Here is a 17,582-nt window from a genome sequence, read left to right on the forward strand (position 1 = left end):
CTGCACCCTTCGTTCCATTGGCAGCAAATCCTCTACTTTTTGTTCAGCTCTTCCAGAAACCTTTATATCAACGAATACAAAGTTACGAAAAATTTTGCATACGTGTTGGTGGCACACAAGGTAAAGAAAAACACAAAAAAACATCACAAATGTTGGGGGGCGGCAGGGGGAGAAGAATTGTCGATGCTCCCGAAGGGAGCAGGATCTCTAGTTTACAAAACAAATTGCAAATTTCTGTGAACAGAAGCGATAAACATGCAGCACAACATAAAATCATCAAAAAGGAAAGAGCAGCGTGCCATAGAGAAGCACGAGCTGAGATACATAGACCTTGTTCATATCATCAATACGTACATAAAGTGTGTCCGGTGCGACGGAGTGTGTTATTATAATGTGTGATAAATAAAAGTGGACAAACTAAGTGTACATTTTTACGCTGGATGGCCTCGCGTAGCAATGTGACCACATCACAACCCTCACAGTCGGAGGCATTGAAACCTTTGGTCCAATTCAACAAGATGCCCTGCAAAAAGAAAAACAAAGTGGAAGAAAAGGAGGAAAGAAAGGGAAGTGAGGATGGAGCATTTTATTGTAATCCGCATTCAAACTTCCATTACCCAGCATGCAGGACATGCAATATCTAGGCTCATGGAAGCACAAGGTGACAGATGAAACCAATAGTGCAGGTTATTCTTTTTAATGCCTCCACTGACGGTCACATTATGTTTTTGGGTTGTCCGTCAGAGTGTGTGCGCGTCCGTGATAGGTTTTTGTTATCGCGACAACTTAAGAACGGCTGAAGGGATCCAAGTCAAACTTGGTACAGGTATGCATAATGATGTAAAGATGAACCGATTCGATTTTGGGGTCAACAGGTCAAAGGTCAGAGGTCCTGTTAAGTAAACATTCTGTTACTGCACCAACTTTTAGCCAGTGATAGAAATTTGACCAAACTTGGAACAAGAATATATAATGATGCAAAGATAAAGTGATTAGATTTCAACATCAAAGGTCTAAGGTCAGAGGTCATGTCAGGTTACTCCCTCCATGTCAGTGTCATATCAGTGTTTATCTCTTCCTGGTTACTCCCTCCTCCGGTATGATAGACCTGAGCCTCGTCCTGGTGGTGGGGTTGCTATCTTTATCAAAAACTCTTCCTCACTCTCCTTGCATTGCCCTCTCTCCACCCCACCGCCCAGGAGTACCTCTGGCCACAGCTTCCTCTCCGCTCCCACCTTTTGTTCATATATGTTCTGTACCGTCCTCCAAACAGTGATGACTCTATTTACATCTCCCTGTCTGACAACATGGACCAACTTGTATCCACTCATCCCAACTCTCTCTTCCTCATATGTGGCGACTTCAACTGTCATCATGTCAGCTGGCTGGCTGTGGGTTCCTCTCACACCAGCCATGGCAACTCAGTAAAGGACTTCTGCGACTCACTGGGACTGACACAATCTGTCAATTTCCCGACCCAGATCTCAGTCAATGGAGTAACTTCTCTTCCAGACTTGGTTATGACAAACTTCCCTGCAAATGTCTGCTGCTCTTCTTCTGCTCCAATCAGTTCTTCTGATAATTGTTAAAGTGGACATCTCTCTGGCCATTCTCAGAGCCGACAAGTCTGGCATTTCACTCAGGCCGACTGGCACAGTCTTCAAGCAGCCATCAATCATCTGGCCTGGTCTCCAATCTCAACTGCTTCTGTCATCAACTCATCCTGGGAATTCTTCCAAAGCAAACTGCTCTCTCTCATGCACAGATTTATCCCATCTCGTCTTCAGTTGTCATACCCTTCCTCCTGTACATGGTACACTGAAGCTTGTGGTGAGGCAGTTGCCATGATGCAACTTGCCTTCACCTCATGGAAGGCGAATCCAACTGAAGGTAATCTCAGTTCTTTTCACAAAGCTCGGAACAAGTGTGGGTCTACCCTCAGGAGAGCCAGGAAACAATATCTCCCTACTCTCAAGACTGAACTCTGAAACCTGTCTCCCCCCTCCAAATCCTGGTGGCATCTGGTGAAATCTGTTTCTGGTGTTTGTTCCCCTTCCATCCACTCCCTTACCTCAAACGGCAACACAGCTGACACCGCACGTGAAAAAGCCGAATGCCTCAACTCATTTATGCCTCAAAATCTTGTGTCCGGAACCCCTCTCTGTACCCACCTTTCCCAGTCTAACCCAGCTGCTCCAGGACTCTGTGTCCTTCTCTCCTGACAAGGTGGAGAAGTTTTTGTCAAACCTCGACTTCAATTCTGCAACTGGACCAGACGGCATCAGCCTATGGTTCCGAAAATCCTGCTCTTCCGCTCTATCTCACCTTCTCTCTTGCTCAAGGTCATCTGCCATCTGCTTGGAAATCAGCCAACATTACCGCTTTACACAAAAAAGGTGCAAAAACAGATCCTTGCAACTACAGACCAATCAGCCTGCTCCCAATAATCAGCAAGGGCATGGAATCGATCATCGCTTCTGACATCAAATCCTTCCTTTTCTCCAATGGCTTGATCTCAGCATCAATTTGGATTCAGACCAGGTCATTATACTCTGGACATGCTGCTTCTGATGTCTCATTAATGGATTGAGGTCCTTAATGCCAAACAGGGAATCAGAGCCGTCTCCCTTGACATATCACGTGCCTTCGATACGGTCTGGCACCCCGCTCTGCTCACCAAACTCTCCTCCTGTGGTATCCATGGAAATCTACGTGCATGGCTTGCAGATTTCCTCTCCGGTCATAGTCAACGTGTGGACCTGAATGAATTTCTCTCAGCTCCCCTTCCTGTTCAGGCCAGAGTTCCCCAAGGCAGTGTTCTGGGCCCTGTGCTTTTTCTCGTCTTCATCAACGATCTCTCCAACTCTGGAAAATCCTCTATCTATTTGCTGATGACTCCACTCTCTGCCGCTCCATACCTCATCCCTCAAATAGGCAGTCTGCAGCCTCCTCGCTCTCTGCAGACCTGGACAAAATCACAGACTGGTCAAACAAGTGGAACACGTATTTCAATCCTGACAAATCTCAGTCTCTCACTATGTCTCTCAGAAAAGACTGACTGGACAACCCTCCCATCTACTTTCTGAACAATCCTCTCCAAAAATTTCTGTCACTCAACCTTTTGGGTTTCATTATCTGCCATGATCTTTCCTGGGAAAACCACATTTCCAAGCTGGCCTCCAAAGCCAGTCGCCGACTGGGCATCCTCCGTCGTGTGAAGTCCTTCCTTGGCACACCTGAGCTCCTCACCACATACAAGGCTTTCATCCGCAGCTCATTGGAATACTGCTCTCCCCTCTGGGCTGGTGCTCCTGCCTCACACCGAGCTTGGCTTCACGCTGTTGAAACCAAAGCTTTCAGAATCATTGGAATCTCCCACGATGAAGCTAACTCCGAGGGTCTTTCACTCACTCAGCGCAGGCAGGTTGGCGGTCTTTCCGTCTTCTCCAGACTCCTCTCCGGCCTAGCTCCCCCAGCTCTGTCTGTGCTCTCTCCCCCAAATATTCCTCCAGATCGCACAAGATCTGCCAGCAACCCTCTTATGGTTAAACTGCCAAAATAGACTCTATTCACCTTCACTCTTTCATTCCTCTTTTCTCCCACCTCTGGAACAAACTCTCACTCTCTTCAATCCCACTCCTCCCTCCAGGTCTTTAAAACAGCTGTTCACCACCATCTCTTATCTTCCCCCATCCAAAACCTTGATCTTTTCTACCCCCGTTAATTAATCCCAGATCCACTTTTTTGAAATTCCGACGTCTTTCCTGGAAGTCCGAGCAGTGTCCAGGTGTTTTATACCTCTCCCACCCCTCACCCCCTTCCCATGCCTCCTCCCCCCAAGCCCTCTCCCTCCCTCAAATCTCTCGATGTCCCTGTTCTCTCCTGTTGTGCTTGTGTGCTTCCTTCTCTCTCCCCCATCTTGTCTCCCACTCCCTTTATCATACGTTTTATGTGTCCGTTTTTTTTTTTGTGATTAATGTTAGCTTTTACACGAGGCTCGATATGCATACAAAAAGAAAAGAAAAAAAAAAAAGATAAAAATGTGATACTTACGAACATTTGAAAGGATTTAAATCAAACTTGGTACAAGTATATACAGACTTGGCATTTAATATGGAAAAAAAATTTTCTTGACTTGGGTTTACTTTCTGAACTCAGTATATCAATCTGGTGAGTTTCTTTTACCCTTCGGTGATGTCTTTGTTGAAAGAACTATGTCACTGATTGTCTTTTACAGCAAGAAGTCAATAACAGGATTATATCACAGGTGGTGTGACAAAATGTAAGGACAGGTACATTTGACGATTGGCTTCACAATCGGGTATATAAGGGTTGTTGCGTTCTGTATTAGTGGAAAACAACTGCTGCACGTCTACAAAAGTTATTGCCGCTTCCTCTGGAGATGGCCCGTCAACTTGACAATGCTGTTGGTCATGGAGTGGTGGCTTTACGAAATTCTGGCATGAAACAGCGTGCTATTGCTCGGCAGTATGGCATCACTCAAGGTCAGTTGTCAAAGATCCTGAAACGAAATGCTCAGAGGGGTGTCCCTACTCCAATACCGAGGCCAGGACGTCCACGCAGAACCACAATGAGAGATGATCGCCAGCTGCACCGGTTAGTCTGCAATGGCCGTACCAAGTCAGCTAATCGGCTTAGGGCTGAGTGGCAGCAACTGACAAATGTGCCTGTATCCAGAAGGCTCGTCAACCAACGACTGGTTCAAGCAGGCTATCGTGCCAGGCGTCCCCTGAGAAAGCCACACCTGGCCAGACAACAAAGCCAGCGCCGATTGCAGTGGGCCAGAAAGCACTGTCAATGGCAGCCAGGACACTGGAATCACGTGACCTTCAGTGACGAGTCTAGATTTCTGGTCTATCGTCAAGATGGCCGCGTCCGAGTGCGCAGACAAGTGCATGAAGCCCACAACAAAGATTGTATAGTGCCAAGAGCCCAAGCTGGAGGTGGTGGGGTGACCGTTTGGGCTGCTTTTCATGCAGGGGGCAAAACTGACCTGGTTGTTCTAAATGGAAACCTGAACCAGTTCAAGTACAGGGCCATTCTGGAAGAAACATTGCTTCCATTTGCTCGTGCAGCCTTTCGAAGAAACTTTGTCTTCCAAGTTGACAATGCACGGCCTCATCATGTTCGCATGATCCAACACTTTCTTGCTGACCGTGGTGTAGACCATATGGAGTGGCGTGCCATGTCCCCGGATATGAATCCGATAGAGAACTTGTGGGCAGAATTAATGCGTCAAATCGACAACTTGGACCAGCAGCCTACCTCTGTGCATGAATTGCTGCAGGCTATTGTCACTGCATGGCAAGCGATTCCTGTCCAAACCTTGGCAAATCTCGTGAACAGCATGCCTCGACGTGTACGTGCTCTCCTGAATGCTCGTGGGGGTTACACGAAGTACTGAACTGTAATTTTACTGTCCGTAATCCCAGTCATAATTTAGCTTTTGTTTTTGTTGAAATTTTTTTTGGCTAATGTGCAAAATAAAGAGATGCTTCTGGAAAACGTAGAGGTTTAACACAGTACTGTCCGTGAATCGAGTTCGATATCAGTTTACATCACTTTCAAGGATCAATTTATTTGCTTCGAAATGTCAAATGTGGTTTTTGTTTCTTTTAAAGGTCACATTAACAAAATCTAGAATAATTTCAACATAATTCCAATGAACTTTTGGTTCTGTCATCTTGAAAAGTAAGTCCACCCCCACAAAAAAAATATTCCATATTAAATGCCAAGTCTGTATAATGAGGTAACAATGGGGGCAGAACATATTGGTTGCTGCTGCGACGTCAGTCTTTTTTTTTTTTTCTTCTTCTTTGGCAGTCAATCATACATCATACATGTAACTTCATTACAACACAACATGCATTTTAAGGCCATTATCCCTGCTAGAGCGGGGGGTTAGCCTTGCGGTCCCCATGACAATCTTCTCCATTTTGCCCTATTTTCTTAATTGTCATGGTTCTCTTTTTGAGGCAATGTTTTTTATGGCCGGATGTCCTTCCTGACGCCAACCCTCTTAATTGCCTCTTACGACACGCAGGGATACGGTGTACCTATTCTAAACCAGGGTACACACCGGGTAATACATGTAACTTCATTAATGGACGTTTTAAAAATTGCTTGAGAGATACAAGTGCTCAAAATTAGAGATGTACTGAATGAATCAAAAATCATAACTCAAATAAAAGTGGGGTGGCTGCATAATATGTGGATGGTCTCGTGTGTATGGTGGTAAGGGGGACAGAATCAGAGGGCTCGCATGCACTCGCACCTTTCCGACTCCCCACCATTATTCAACAATGGCAAATAGGCCTGTTACCATGACAACAGTTGATTGCAAACAGTCCATTACCTGATCCAAGCTTTCCTGACGACATGGAAAAGAGAAAGTGAAACCCAGTGGAAGACGCCATCCCACCATCCCCATATACTCCAAGAAGTCCGTGATACACTGAACTATGTGATCAAAAAGCTGGAACACATATTTTAAATTCAACGATAAAGATATGTACAAACTGAGAATGAAAACAAAGTTGGGGGAAAAAATTACGACTTTTATTAAACAATCAACCACCAACGAGCAACAACCAAATGCAAGGATATCAAAAATATTTCCATAGTTGCAACGAGGGAAGGCAACTACTCGGTGTCGAAACCATTCAGCAAAACAGAAAATATAAAATTGCATTTCAAAATATGATATACACCAATACTAAATAATAACATTTGGGTGAGATGCTACCAGATGAGCGAGATGTAATCAGGATCGAGTTTAGCACCACATGAGCGAGATGTGACCAGGATAGAGTTTAGTACCAGATGAGCGAGATGTGATCAGGATTGAGTTTAGCACCACGTGAGCGAGATGTGATCAGGATCGAGTTTAGCACCACATGAGCGAGATGTGATCAGGATAGAGTTTAGTACCAGATGAACGAGATGTGACCAGGATCGAGTTTAGTACCACAAGAGCGAGATGTGATCAGGATCGAGTATAGCACCACATGAGCGAGATGTGATCAGGATCGAGTTTAGTACCAGATGAACGAGATGTGACCAGGACCGAGTTTGGTACCACATGAGCGAGATGTGATCAGGATCGAGTTTAGCACCACATGAGCGAGATGTGATCAGGATAGAGTTTCGTACCACATGAGCGAGATGTGATCAGGATCGAGTTTAGCACCACATGAGCGAGATGTGACCAGGATCGAGTTTAGCACCACATGAGCGAGATGTGACCAGGATCGAGTTTAGTACCAGATGAGCAAGATGTGATCAGGATCGAGTTTAGTACCAGATGAGCGAGATGTGATCAGGATAGAGTTTAGGACCAGATGAGCGAGATGTGACCAGGACCAAGTTTAGCACCAGATGAGCGAGATGTGATCAGGATCAAGTTTAGCAAGAGGAGCGAGATGTGATCAGGATCGAGTTTAACAACAGAGGAGCAAAATATGATCAGTATCGAGTTTAGCAACAGAGGAGCAAAATGTGATCAGGATCGAGTTTAGCAACACAGGAGCAAGATGTGATCAGGATCGAGCTCTCCGCCCCCGCACGAATCGGTAAAGAGAAGCCCCACACCTCACCTGGGAAGGTTATTCGGCTCTGTACTGTATATGTATAATTGAGCGACTCAGCACCCTGGACAGCAAGTAAAGTGCTTAAAAAGGTGCCCAGGTTCACTGTGCAGCACCTGGTGTGCCTGAAAGACCCAGCCTTCATGCTCCTTGCATTTGACGTGTTTGATGAAAAGGCTCTCCAGGTGACAAATATAGAGGTACAAGAAGCTCAGACAGCCGATCCAGAGGATTATTGCTCATTAATTCTAATTAATGGGGGATTTGGTTGCCAGTACGAGTTTGGACGAAGGTTAATCTACTATATAAGAGATCTGTTGGTCTGTCTGTCTGTCTGTGTGTGTGTGTGTCGCCATTTTTCTCAGAGATGGCTGAACGGATCTTCGTCAAAGTTTCAGAGGTTCATCAGTGAGTGCCTGGGAGTTTTATAGGCCAAAAAAAACCAAAAAAAAAAACATCAATAGTGCCGAAGCCTTTTTAAATTAATGACAGTTACATACAAGTACACATTCACATAAATAAATACAAAACAATCACCAGACATTTGAACACGATTAAATCAAAGAATTCCAGAAGTGTATTAGGGCTTCTTCTTCTTCCTGATCGGCATCACACTTAACTCAGAAACGTGATGAATGGCACATTCACCAGCATATATTCAACGAAAAGGTGATGAACCCCCTTCCACTCCCCCCACTCCCTCCCTCAATTATTTCCAAATGTGCATCCGACAGCCAATTATCTGCACTCATAATAAAATCGCCATTTCTCTGCATGGAAACCATAGGGATCATCAGAGTGGGGAGATTAATCATACTATAAATATTATAGTTTGTATGTTTGTTTTACCTCGATTAGTCATTGGAATCTCCCGCGATGAAGCGAACTGGGGGCCTTTCACTCACACACCGCAGGCAGGTTGGTGGTCTTTCTGTGTTCGACCGACTCCTCTCTGGCCGAGCTCTCCCAGCCTTGTCTGTGCTCTGCCCCCAAATACTCCAACAGGTCGCACAAGATCTGCCAGCAACCCTCTTCTGGTGAAACTGCCAAAATCAACTCTCTGCTCACCTTCACTCTTTCATTTTTCTTTTCTCCCACCTCTGGAACAAACTCCCTCTCTTCAATCCCACTCCTCCCTCCAGGTCTTTAAAACAGCTGTTCACCACCATCTCTTATCTTCCCCCCATCCAAAACCTTGATCTTTTCTACCCCCGTTAATTCACCCCAGATCCACTTTTCTGAAATACCGACTTCTTTCCTGGAAGTCCTGGCAGTGTCCATGTGTTTTATACCTCTCCCACCCCCATCCCCATGCCTCCACCCCACAAGCCCTCTCCCTCCCACAGATCTCCCCATGTCCCTGCTCTCAAATGTTGTACTTGTGTGCTTTCCCCTCTCCCCATCGTGTCTCGCTCTCTTTATTATATGTCTAATTGTCCGTTTGTTATTAATGTTAGCTCTTACACGAGCCTCGATCCTGTATACCAAAAAAAAATCTCACTCACACACACACACACACACACACACACACACACACACACACACACACACACACACACACACACACACACACACACACACACACACACACACACACACACACACACACACACACACACACACACACACACACACACACACACACACACACACACACACACACACACACACACACACACACACACACACACACACACACACACACACACACTCTTTATCCACTGACCGGAATACTTTTCGAAAACTGGTTGTTGTATTATGGGTGTGCCCAGAAAGCTTTTAGGTGGGAAAAAGAAAACCACACTCTCAGAAGTGGTAACATTATGAGAGATGAACCTCTGGACGGAATGTTGAAAACTGTATACGTTGTGTTGTACACGTTGTGTTGGTATTGGCCAGCTAAATAAAAAATTGCCCCGGGGATCTGGGTGGTGGGAGGCAGCAGTAGGGGGACCCCAATTATCTCTATGTAAATGTGTGTTATAGTGCCACTTGGTGCAAGCCAATATTACAAGTCATAAAATGCCACATAAATTTGTGGAGGTAATTACAGAGGCTTGTAAAGGTCATTAGGTTGAACGAACAATCTCATCCACCATGCAGCTTTTCACCAACATACCTCCTCACCGCTGCCCTGCATGATGTCTTCTGGAATAGGATAAATCTTATTATGCATTTCCACATCTCGTCGCTTTCCACCCCGTACACGAACAAGCAACACACGAAAGTTTGTGCCACCAAGATCCAGAGCCAAGAAATCTCCATGTTCTGTAATCACAAAAATATGGATAAGCAAGAAGTTGAAATAAAGTACAAATAAAAGTGAGAGAAAACAAAACAAAGCATGACATCTCATGGGTATGCTGTATTTTAAAATACAGTTATGTTTATGGGGGGAGGTTAGAGAATACTGTAGGAAAGGTATGATTGCATAAGAATAGTATAGACTGTGTGACGTGTAGGAGCATTTCTATGTAATAAGTAGGGAAAATGTAGCTTAAGGTTGCGTTTCGAATGTGCACAATATGGGGGAGGGGGGTTGTGCCGTGTTAATTAGTATTAGGGATTAAGGTTAATTTCCCCAGTTCGTCATACCCTCTGTGGCCATTCCTAACCATTAGGACATCAGCCGACCAAACGGGACATCGGCTAGCCAATATTCACGCTCCATGGGACACAATAGGGCAAAGACCCGCCTAGGAGAGGCGGAGCTACAATGGCTCGATGGGCAGGGGGTGGGACCAGCAGGCCACCCCCACCCACCCCCTTCAGACGCGGCCCGATGATGTGGGCGGGGCGAGCGCAAAGACCAGCAGAGAAGGTTCAAAAATATTCTTTACAGCCAAATCACTTGGTCATTTATCGTGTCCAAATATCAGCTTCCTAGCAAAAAAGGTGCCCAGATGAAAAAGAAAATAAATAAGTAATTCATAAATCGGTAATAATCAAGTAATTAAGCAAATGATTGATTAATCCCCAAAAAAAAATTTTTAATCCCGTTTTGCCAAAGCACTTGTTCACTATTGTGCCAAAATTTCAGCTTCCTAGCACAAAGACTGGCTGAGATATCGTCCGGATAAACAAACAAGAAAAACGGAGTGAAAAGTGAGTACGCCCTTTCGGCACGTGTCATCGCCGAGCGCCGAAGTCCTTCGGCACCCGACGATTATGTCATGCAGCGCCTGATGATGGAATAAGGAGGGGCAGTGTACAATAATTAAATAAAATACAAGATAGAGTCAAAAATGTACTCGTGTGTTATTCCAATCAAAATGGTGATGGAATGTTTGGCATTCTGATCCAAGCTCACGTTTTTGGGATCTCATACAATATTCATTTATCTGTTGTCTGGCATCCTTCTGCTACTTCAATATATATTCACAAGCTCCTTCCTGAGCCATGGAAACTCAAAATTGACAATAAAAAAATGGATTGCAGAAATAATCACAAAGAACTGCAATACATAAATAAATAAAATTAAACCCAAGCACATTTCTCTTGAAACGTCAATAACTTTTTTGGACCGAATAACAATCATGGGAACGTGAAGCCAGAATATTGCAGCAGCAACAGCATTGGGTACTTGGTTAAGGTGATACATGGGAGTCATTTAAATGAAGTGTTGAAATTAGAATGGTGCCGTGTGCGAGTGCAAATCAGAGCAGGACTTTCATCAAGAATGTACCGGTTCCGTCGGGGGTGGAGCGCACATATGTTGGTAGCATCTTGACTGTGGCTTGCATGTGGGTATCTTTATGCAGGCCACGCTCCATCTGTTTTCGCATGCGCTGTTTGACGTCCTCGAGCTGTGCTTCGCTGAGTTTGAGCGGAGCGAGGGTGGCATCAATGAGGTGTCGCTGTTCAACGCGCCGCCTTGCCACAGCTGTAACCATGGCCGAGCCCTTGCTGCTTCCACACTCCGAGAGCAAGAAGTGCACTCGAGTCTCTGGCACAAGGCGGCGAAGAATTCGCTGTAGACGGCGACTGTACCTAAATAGATGAAAATAAACAGAGCGATTTTGAGATGAGCACAGTAGAACATTACAAAAATATAATTGAAGATGTCATATTGTACAAAACTTGTAATTTTATTTGAATATTGGAAATCCATTTAAGGCATATCTATTTATTCTCACCTTCTCCACTCCCCGTGCAGCGGGAGATGGGGACTTGCAATTGCGTGTGTGTTTGTCTTGTCCAGGCCATAACTGTTTTTACCATTTGAGCTTTTGTCATCAAATTTTCAACAAACCTTTCTTTTGAGAAAATGAAGAATGAAGAAATTGGTTCAAAATGTGAAAGGGCAGTCATAGTGACTACAAGTAGCCCTTATTAGCCCACCACAGCATGTAAAGCATGACTCATTGTTTTTAAATAGCTTTCATGTTTCTTCATTTATTATTGAGCTTCAGTGTGTCTGTTCAGGCCACAACATTTATACCAATTGAGCTTTTGTCATCAAATCTTCAACAAAACTTTGTTATAAGAACCAACAAGTTGCCCATTCCCACACAGCATTCTAAACAGGGCAGGGATGAAGAAAAAAAAAAAAAAAAAAAAAAAAAAAACCTTTAGAGGCCATTTTTCCCCGCAAGCGGGGGTTGGCCTTTTTCGGGCACCGTGGTTGTTGTTGTTTTTCGGTCCCCTTTTTGAAGCAATGTTTTACGGCCGGATGCCCTTCCTGCCGCCAACCCTGTTTGTCGCCTTTTACGACAAACAGGGAATTACCAGTGAACTGGTACTCAATTAGCCGACCTCGGAAGGATGCCAGGCTGAGTCAACCCCCCTGGCGTTAATTCAGTGATCGACCGGGATTCGAACCCAAGATCCTAGGATCCTAAGCACAGGGCAGGGATGGAAACGGCAAAAATGCAAATGGCGTCTTCTGTCATCAAGCCGGCTAGCTGGGAGCAACATTTCATTTATTGCCACAGCTGATGCAATTTAAATGCTCTCATAGTAGCGAGGTGCTCCATTTGAAACTTTTTTTTCTCTACACATATGTAGCTTTCTGATGCCCAGGGTCCCCAAGAAAAACTTGCATTGGTGTCAAAACCAGTGACCAACAATGCAAATTAACAGTAGGATATGGAGAACACAAACAAATAAAGTAAAATATGTATATATAATTAACTGTCCCTTTTCTCAAGTTTAGTTTAAGCGGTCAGGATCAGGCTTTGCACTTTGAGATGCTTTCTAGTTAGCCCGTTCCCTACGCAGTGCAATGCGTTCCCTTCTGCACGTCTGTCTGTCTTAACTTCTTTTTTTTAACCATTGGAGCTTTTGTTTATCAAACTTTCAAAGCTCTATAATGAGAATATGGAGAAGGCAATTAATAATTCGGTCAAAATGTTAGCCACAAAATCGTCAAATTTCATCCAATTGACCTGAAAATGTAAGAATTTGCATATTAGATCACCGAATTGGTTCACCAATCAAAACCGAGAAACCTATTGGGGGGTTTATTTGTTTATTTAATTATTTTTTCCAAATAGCCTGGTGTTGGCTTAGCGGTTAGGGTGCCGGCTTGGGATCCTAGAATCCTGGGTTCAAATCCCGGTCGATTGCTGAATTAACGCCAGAGGGGTTGACTCAGCCTGTCATCCTTCTGAGGTCGGCAAATTGAGTACCAGTTTACTGGTAATTCCCTGTGTGTCGCAAAAGGCGACTAACAGGGTTGGCGGCAGGAAGGGCATCCGGCCATAAAACATTGCTTCAAAAAAGGGGACCACGGTGCCCAAAAAAGGACAACCCCCGCTCTGTGGGGAAAAATGGCCTCCAAAGGCAGTTCCTATTGGGCTTTTTAAAGATCAAAACGTCAAAAGTCAAGGTTGCATAAAATCGCCAATTTTCATCTGATCGACTTGAAATTTGAACAAAATTTGCATATTGCATCATTGAATTGGTTAACCAAAATCAGAACAATTCTTTCTGCGTTATGACATGTCAACAGTTTCCATAACAATAGCTTGCCTGGTTTGCATGCAGCACAAGCTGCGCAGCCACTGGTTTATTAACGCTTCCATGTTTATTTTCTATTCTTTTTAGCAGTTTTCATCATGTTTAGCATACGGAAGAAGAATAAGTCGGACTACAAAGCGGACGCGGATGGTCTTTGCATTTTCAGATGCTTTCTCATTGCATTTGCAAAGATCATTGATGTTTTCTTTTTTTTACCCACCTACACACCACTCTTGATTCATACCTGACCATTACCACCTAACCCCTCCTTCCCGAACTGTGATGAAATCGGAAGAGTAAGAAGAAGGGGGCGTGTTGCGGGGGTGGAATAAACATGATTGTCTGCGATGGGCCAGTGGGCCAGATGGGCCTGCTGATGTAAGCGGCTCTGAATACTTAACCAGCGGAAAGGATTAACATTGCCGAGTGCTGCTATGAAGACAGATATTGGTGAGAATAATTACGTGCTTTGGCAAGTGATTGATTGCTTAGACCATCTTATAAACGGTCTCGATGTATATGCATTTGCTTTGTAGAGCTAATACTATGACTGTTGTTTATGTAGGTGAATGCCAGGTCGAATACAATAAAGCCTCATATTTGGAAGCGAGGTCTTGGAGTCTTATTCTCACTACACTAACTCCCCTCCCTCATCCCAAAGCTCATACAATTCCAATCTCCTAACTTTCTTAAATTCCATTCTCTTCCCTATCTACACTCTCCTCTTCCTTTTCTTACTTACGAGCAAAAGTACCCTTCCTCAATGACAGGAAAAGCATGGAATTTAAAGATTAAAAAAGAAAAACCAAAATACAATTTAAAGGTCATAACCAGGTGCACACCCTTGAGGTACTCTTAGTACGCAAACAAAGTTTCAAGTTTCTAACTATCATAGTCATGAAAATATGGCACTGACAAACACACACATATATATATATATATATATACACATGCAATTTTATTGGTAGAGATAACTACTCCCCTCCCCTTGACCCTACCTGCATATATATATTTTTAATTTATATTTCAATCGGTAAATACACTTGTTCACTCCCGAGAATGTGTTAATGACCTCAACTCTGACGATGTTGCAATATACGAGTCAATTTACCAAATAATCAGCTGAGGTTCCATGATAACTCATTGGTCTATGGACATTACCCAATGGTCATCCAAGTAATCCCTCAAATCCATGTGCACATCATTTCCCTCATTCTACTTCTTTCTGAGTATTCACAAAACTATATGCAATTCTTTCAATATGTCTCTAAGATAATGCCTCATTATTATTTTGTAAGCAGTCTCTGGCTTCTGGTTGCATCATTACTGGGAGTGCGGCTATGCAGCTGATGCAGTTCCCCATTTTCAGTAAGCTGGTAGTCATTTTGCAGACCTCAAATGGATGACAGGCTATGTCAACCCACCCAGTGGTGTTATTTCAAGGTGCGACAGGGTCTCAAACTCAAGACCATAAGATCTTAAGACGGCCACCTTAACCATTAAGCCAACAACATTCATAATGGCTCAAAAAAAAAAAAAAAAAAAAAAAGGGAAGGGACACTGGCTTAGAACACTTACATTTCATGACTTTTGTAAACGGTCCCATCTACACCAATAGCAGTTTGAAATTTCTTGGCAGCACGGTTCTCGCGCAAGCGAGTGATAACAGCCCCAAGAGCAGCAGCAACAAGATGGGCGGATCGTCCAGAAATAATGTTACAGATTCTTTGCACAGCAGCGCAGTCGTCACTGCTTGCTTTGACTCCTAGCTCTTCAGTCAGGATCTCATGCGCCTTTCGACAGCCGCCACTCTTGCTCGATCTGAGGCCAAAAACAGCATGAAAATTAGATTTGTAAGGTTATGCAATGCAACGCAATGCAAGATTATTTGCATGTACAGGGTCCTCATTCATTTCTGATGAAAAATTTCCTGGTCGCCCCTCCCTCCGTCCGTCCGTCCCCCCAGGTAAAATTTTCATTTTTCAAGGTTACATTACTCTTCAGAAAATACAGTGAAGTTATTACCATCAGTCTTCCAGCTCATGGCACAAACAGTAAAACACAACATGATAAAATGTTGATGCCCCAAAGAGGTTTATGCTGAGGCACATGTTAACATTAACAGTTAAAAGTATTTTACCGAGATAAATACTTATACGAAGTAGTTTTGCCGTAGTTTCATCCAATTCTGCTTTACGCTTGTGTTTCTCTGCTTTAACTGAGTCTTGGCGCTGGTATTGCTAATCCGCCGAGATAAAACGATACACATGGCACGTGATTAATGCATACATTATTAGAAATGGCAACATGAAATAAAGTGTCAAGAATAAGAAGATCTGAGTAAATGTTTCTCAGCTATGAAAGTTTACCAAGTTTAGACGAAAATAATTCTTATCGAAACGTCAAATCCATATGACATATCTTCCAACACAATGTCTAAACTTGGTCTGTCTACACATCCGAGATCACAACTACATATCTTCCAACACAATATCTAAACTTGGTGTCCACACACCCAAGATCACAACTACACACACTACATAACCAAAAGCATGTAGACACACGAACATCGAACATCTCATTCCAAAATCATGGGCATGAATATGGAGTTAGTCCCCATTTTGCTGCTATAACAGCCTCCACTCTTCTGGGAAGTCTTTCCAGGTAGATGTTGGAAAATTGCTGTGGGGATTTGCTTCCATTCAGCCACAAGAACATTAGTGAGGTCGGGCACTGATGTTGGGCGATTAGGGCTGGCTCGCAGCCAGTGTTCCAATTCATCCCAAAGGTGTTCGATGGGGTTGAGGTCAGGGCTCTGTGCAGGCCAGTCAAGTTCTTCCACACAGATCTCGACAAACCATTTCTGCATGGACTTTGCTTTGTGCACGGGGGCATTGTCATGCTGAAACAGGAAAGGGCCTTCCTCAAACTGTTGCCACAAAGTTGGAAGCACACAATCGTCTAGAATGCCATATTCAGGGCTGTAGCGTAAAGATTTCCCTTCACTGGAACCAAGTGGACTAGCCCAAAACATGAAAAACAGCCCTAGAGCATTATTCCTCCCCCACCAAACTTTACAGTTTGCACTATGCATTCGGGCAGGTAGCGTTCTCCTGGCATCCGCCAAACCCAGATTCCTCCGTCGGACTGCCAGGTGGTGAAGCGTGATTCATCACTCCAGAGAACGCGTTTCCAATTCTCCAGTCAAATGGGGACGAGCTTTACACCACTCCAGCCGATGCTTGGCATTGCGCATGGTGATCTTGGGCTTGTGTGCAGTTGCTCGGCCATGGAAACCCATTTCATGAAGCTCCTGACGAACAATTGTGCTGGCGTTGCTTCCAGAGGCAGTTTCGAACTCGGTAGCGAGTGTTGCAACCGAGGACAGACAATTTTTACGCGCTTCAGCACTCGGTGGTCCTGTTCTGTGAGCTTGTGTGGCCTACCACTTCGCGGCTTTGCTGTTGTTGCTACCAGACGTTTCCACTTCACAATAACAGCACTTACAGTTGACCGGGGCAGCTCCAGCAGGGCAGAAATTTGATGAACTGACTTGTTGGAAAGGTGCATTCCTATGACGGTGCCACGTTGAGTCACTGAGCTCTTCAGTATGGCCCATTCTACTGCCAATGTTTGTCTATGGAGATTGTGTGGCTGTGTGCTTGATTATATATACCTGTCAGCAATAGGTGTGGCTGAAACAGCCAAATCCACTAATTAGAAGGGGTGTCCACATACTTTTGGTCATGTCGTGCATCTTCCAACACCGTCTAAACTTGGTCGGTCTACACACCCGAGATCACAAGAAACGATCTTCGGAAACGATTAGCATTCTTAACCATCCCCCATCCACAGTCATTCCTCATCTCACCCACGTGACCGCCCTGAATACGGCGGACTGCTGATAATAATCCCATATGTCATTATAACAATCACGATAACATGATTATATGGCGTTTGAAATATTGTTGCGGATCTCGGACTTCGGCTCTCCCCTTATCAAGGGGGGGTTAA

General features: G+C 44.3%; 1 protein-coding gene across 1 annotated transcript in view; it reads right to left on the minus strand.

Annotated features, from left to right (window-relative positions):
* Positions 1-17,582, minus strand: part of LOC137436537 (hexokinase-1) — a 77,817-nt gene that overhangs the window by 16,817 nt on the left and 43,418 nt on the right. Inside the window, exons 9-13 of the mRNA XM_068130408.2 lie at positions 15,147-15,389; positions 11,293-11,597; positions 9,727-9,875; positions 6,377-6,496; positions 428-523 (exon numbers count right to left, since the gene is read on the minus strand). Of these exons, the coding sequence (XP_067986509.1) occupies positions 428-523; positions 6,377-6,496; positions 9,727-9,875; positions 11,293-11,597; positions 15,147-15,389 (913 nt within the window). The remainder of the gene's footprint in view (positions 1-427; positions 524-6,376; positions 6,497-9,726; positions 9,876-11,292; positions 11,598-15,146; positions 15,390-17,582) is intronic.

The sequence above is a fragment of the Myxine glutinosa genome, chromosome 11, assembly GCF_964187855.1.
Source record: "Myxine glutinosa chromosome 11, kmMyxGlut1.1, whole genome shotgun sequence".
In the NCBI taxonomy this organism is placed as follows: domain Eukaryota; kingdom Metazoa; phylum Chordata; class Myxini; order Myxiniformes; family Myxinidae; genus Myxine; species Myxine glutinosa.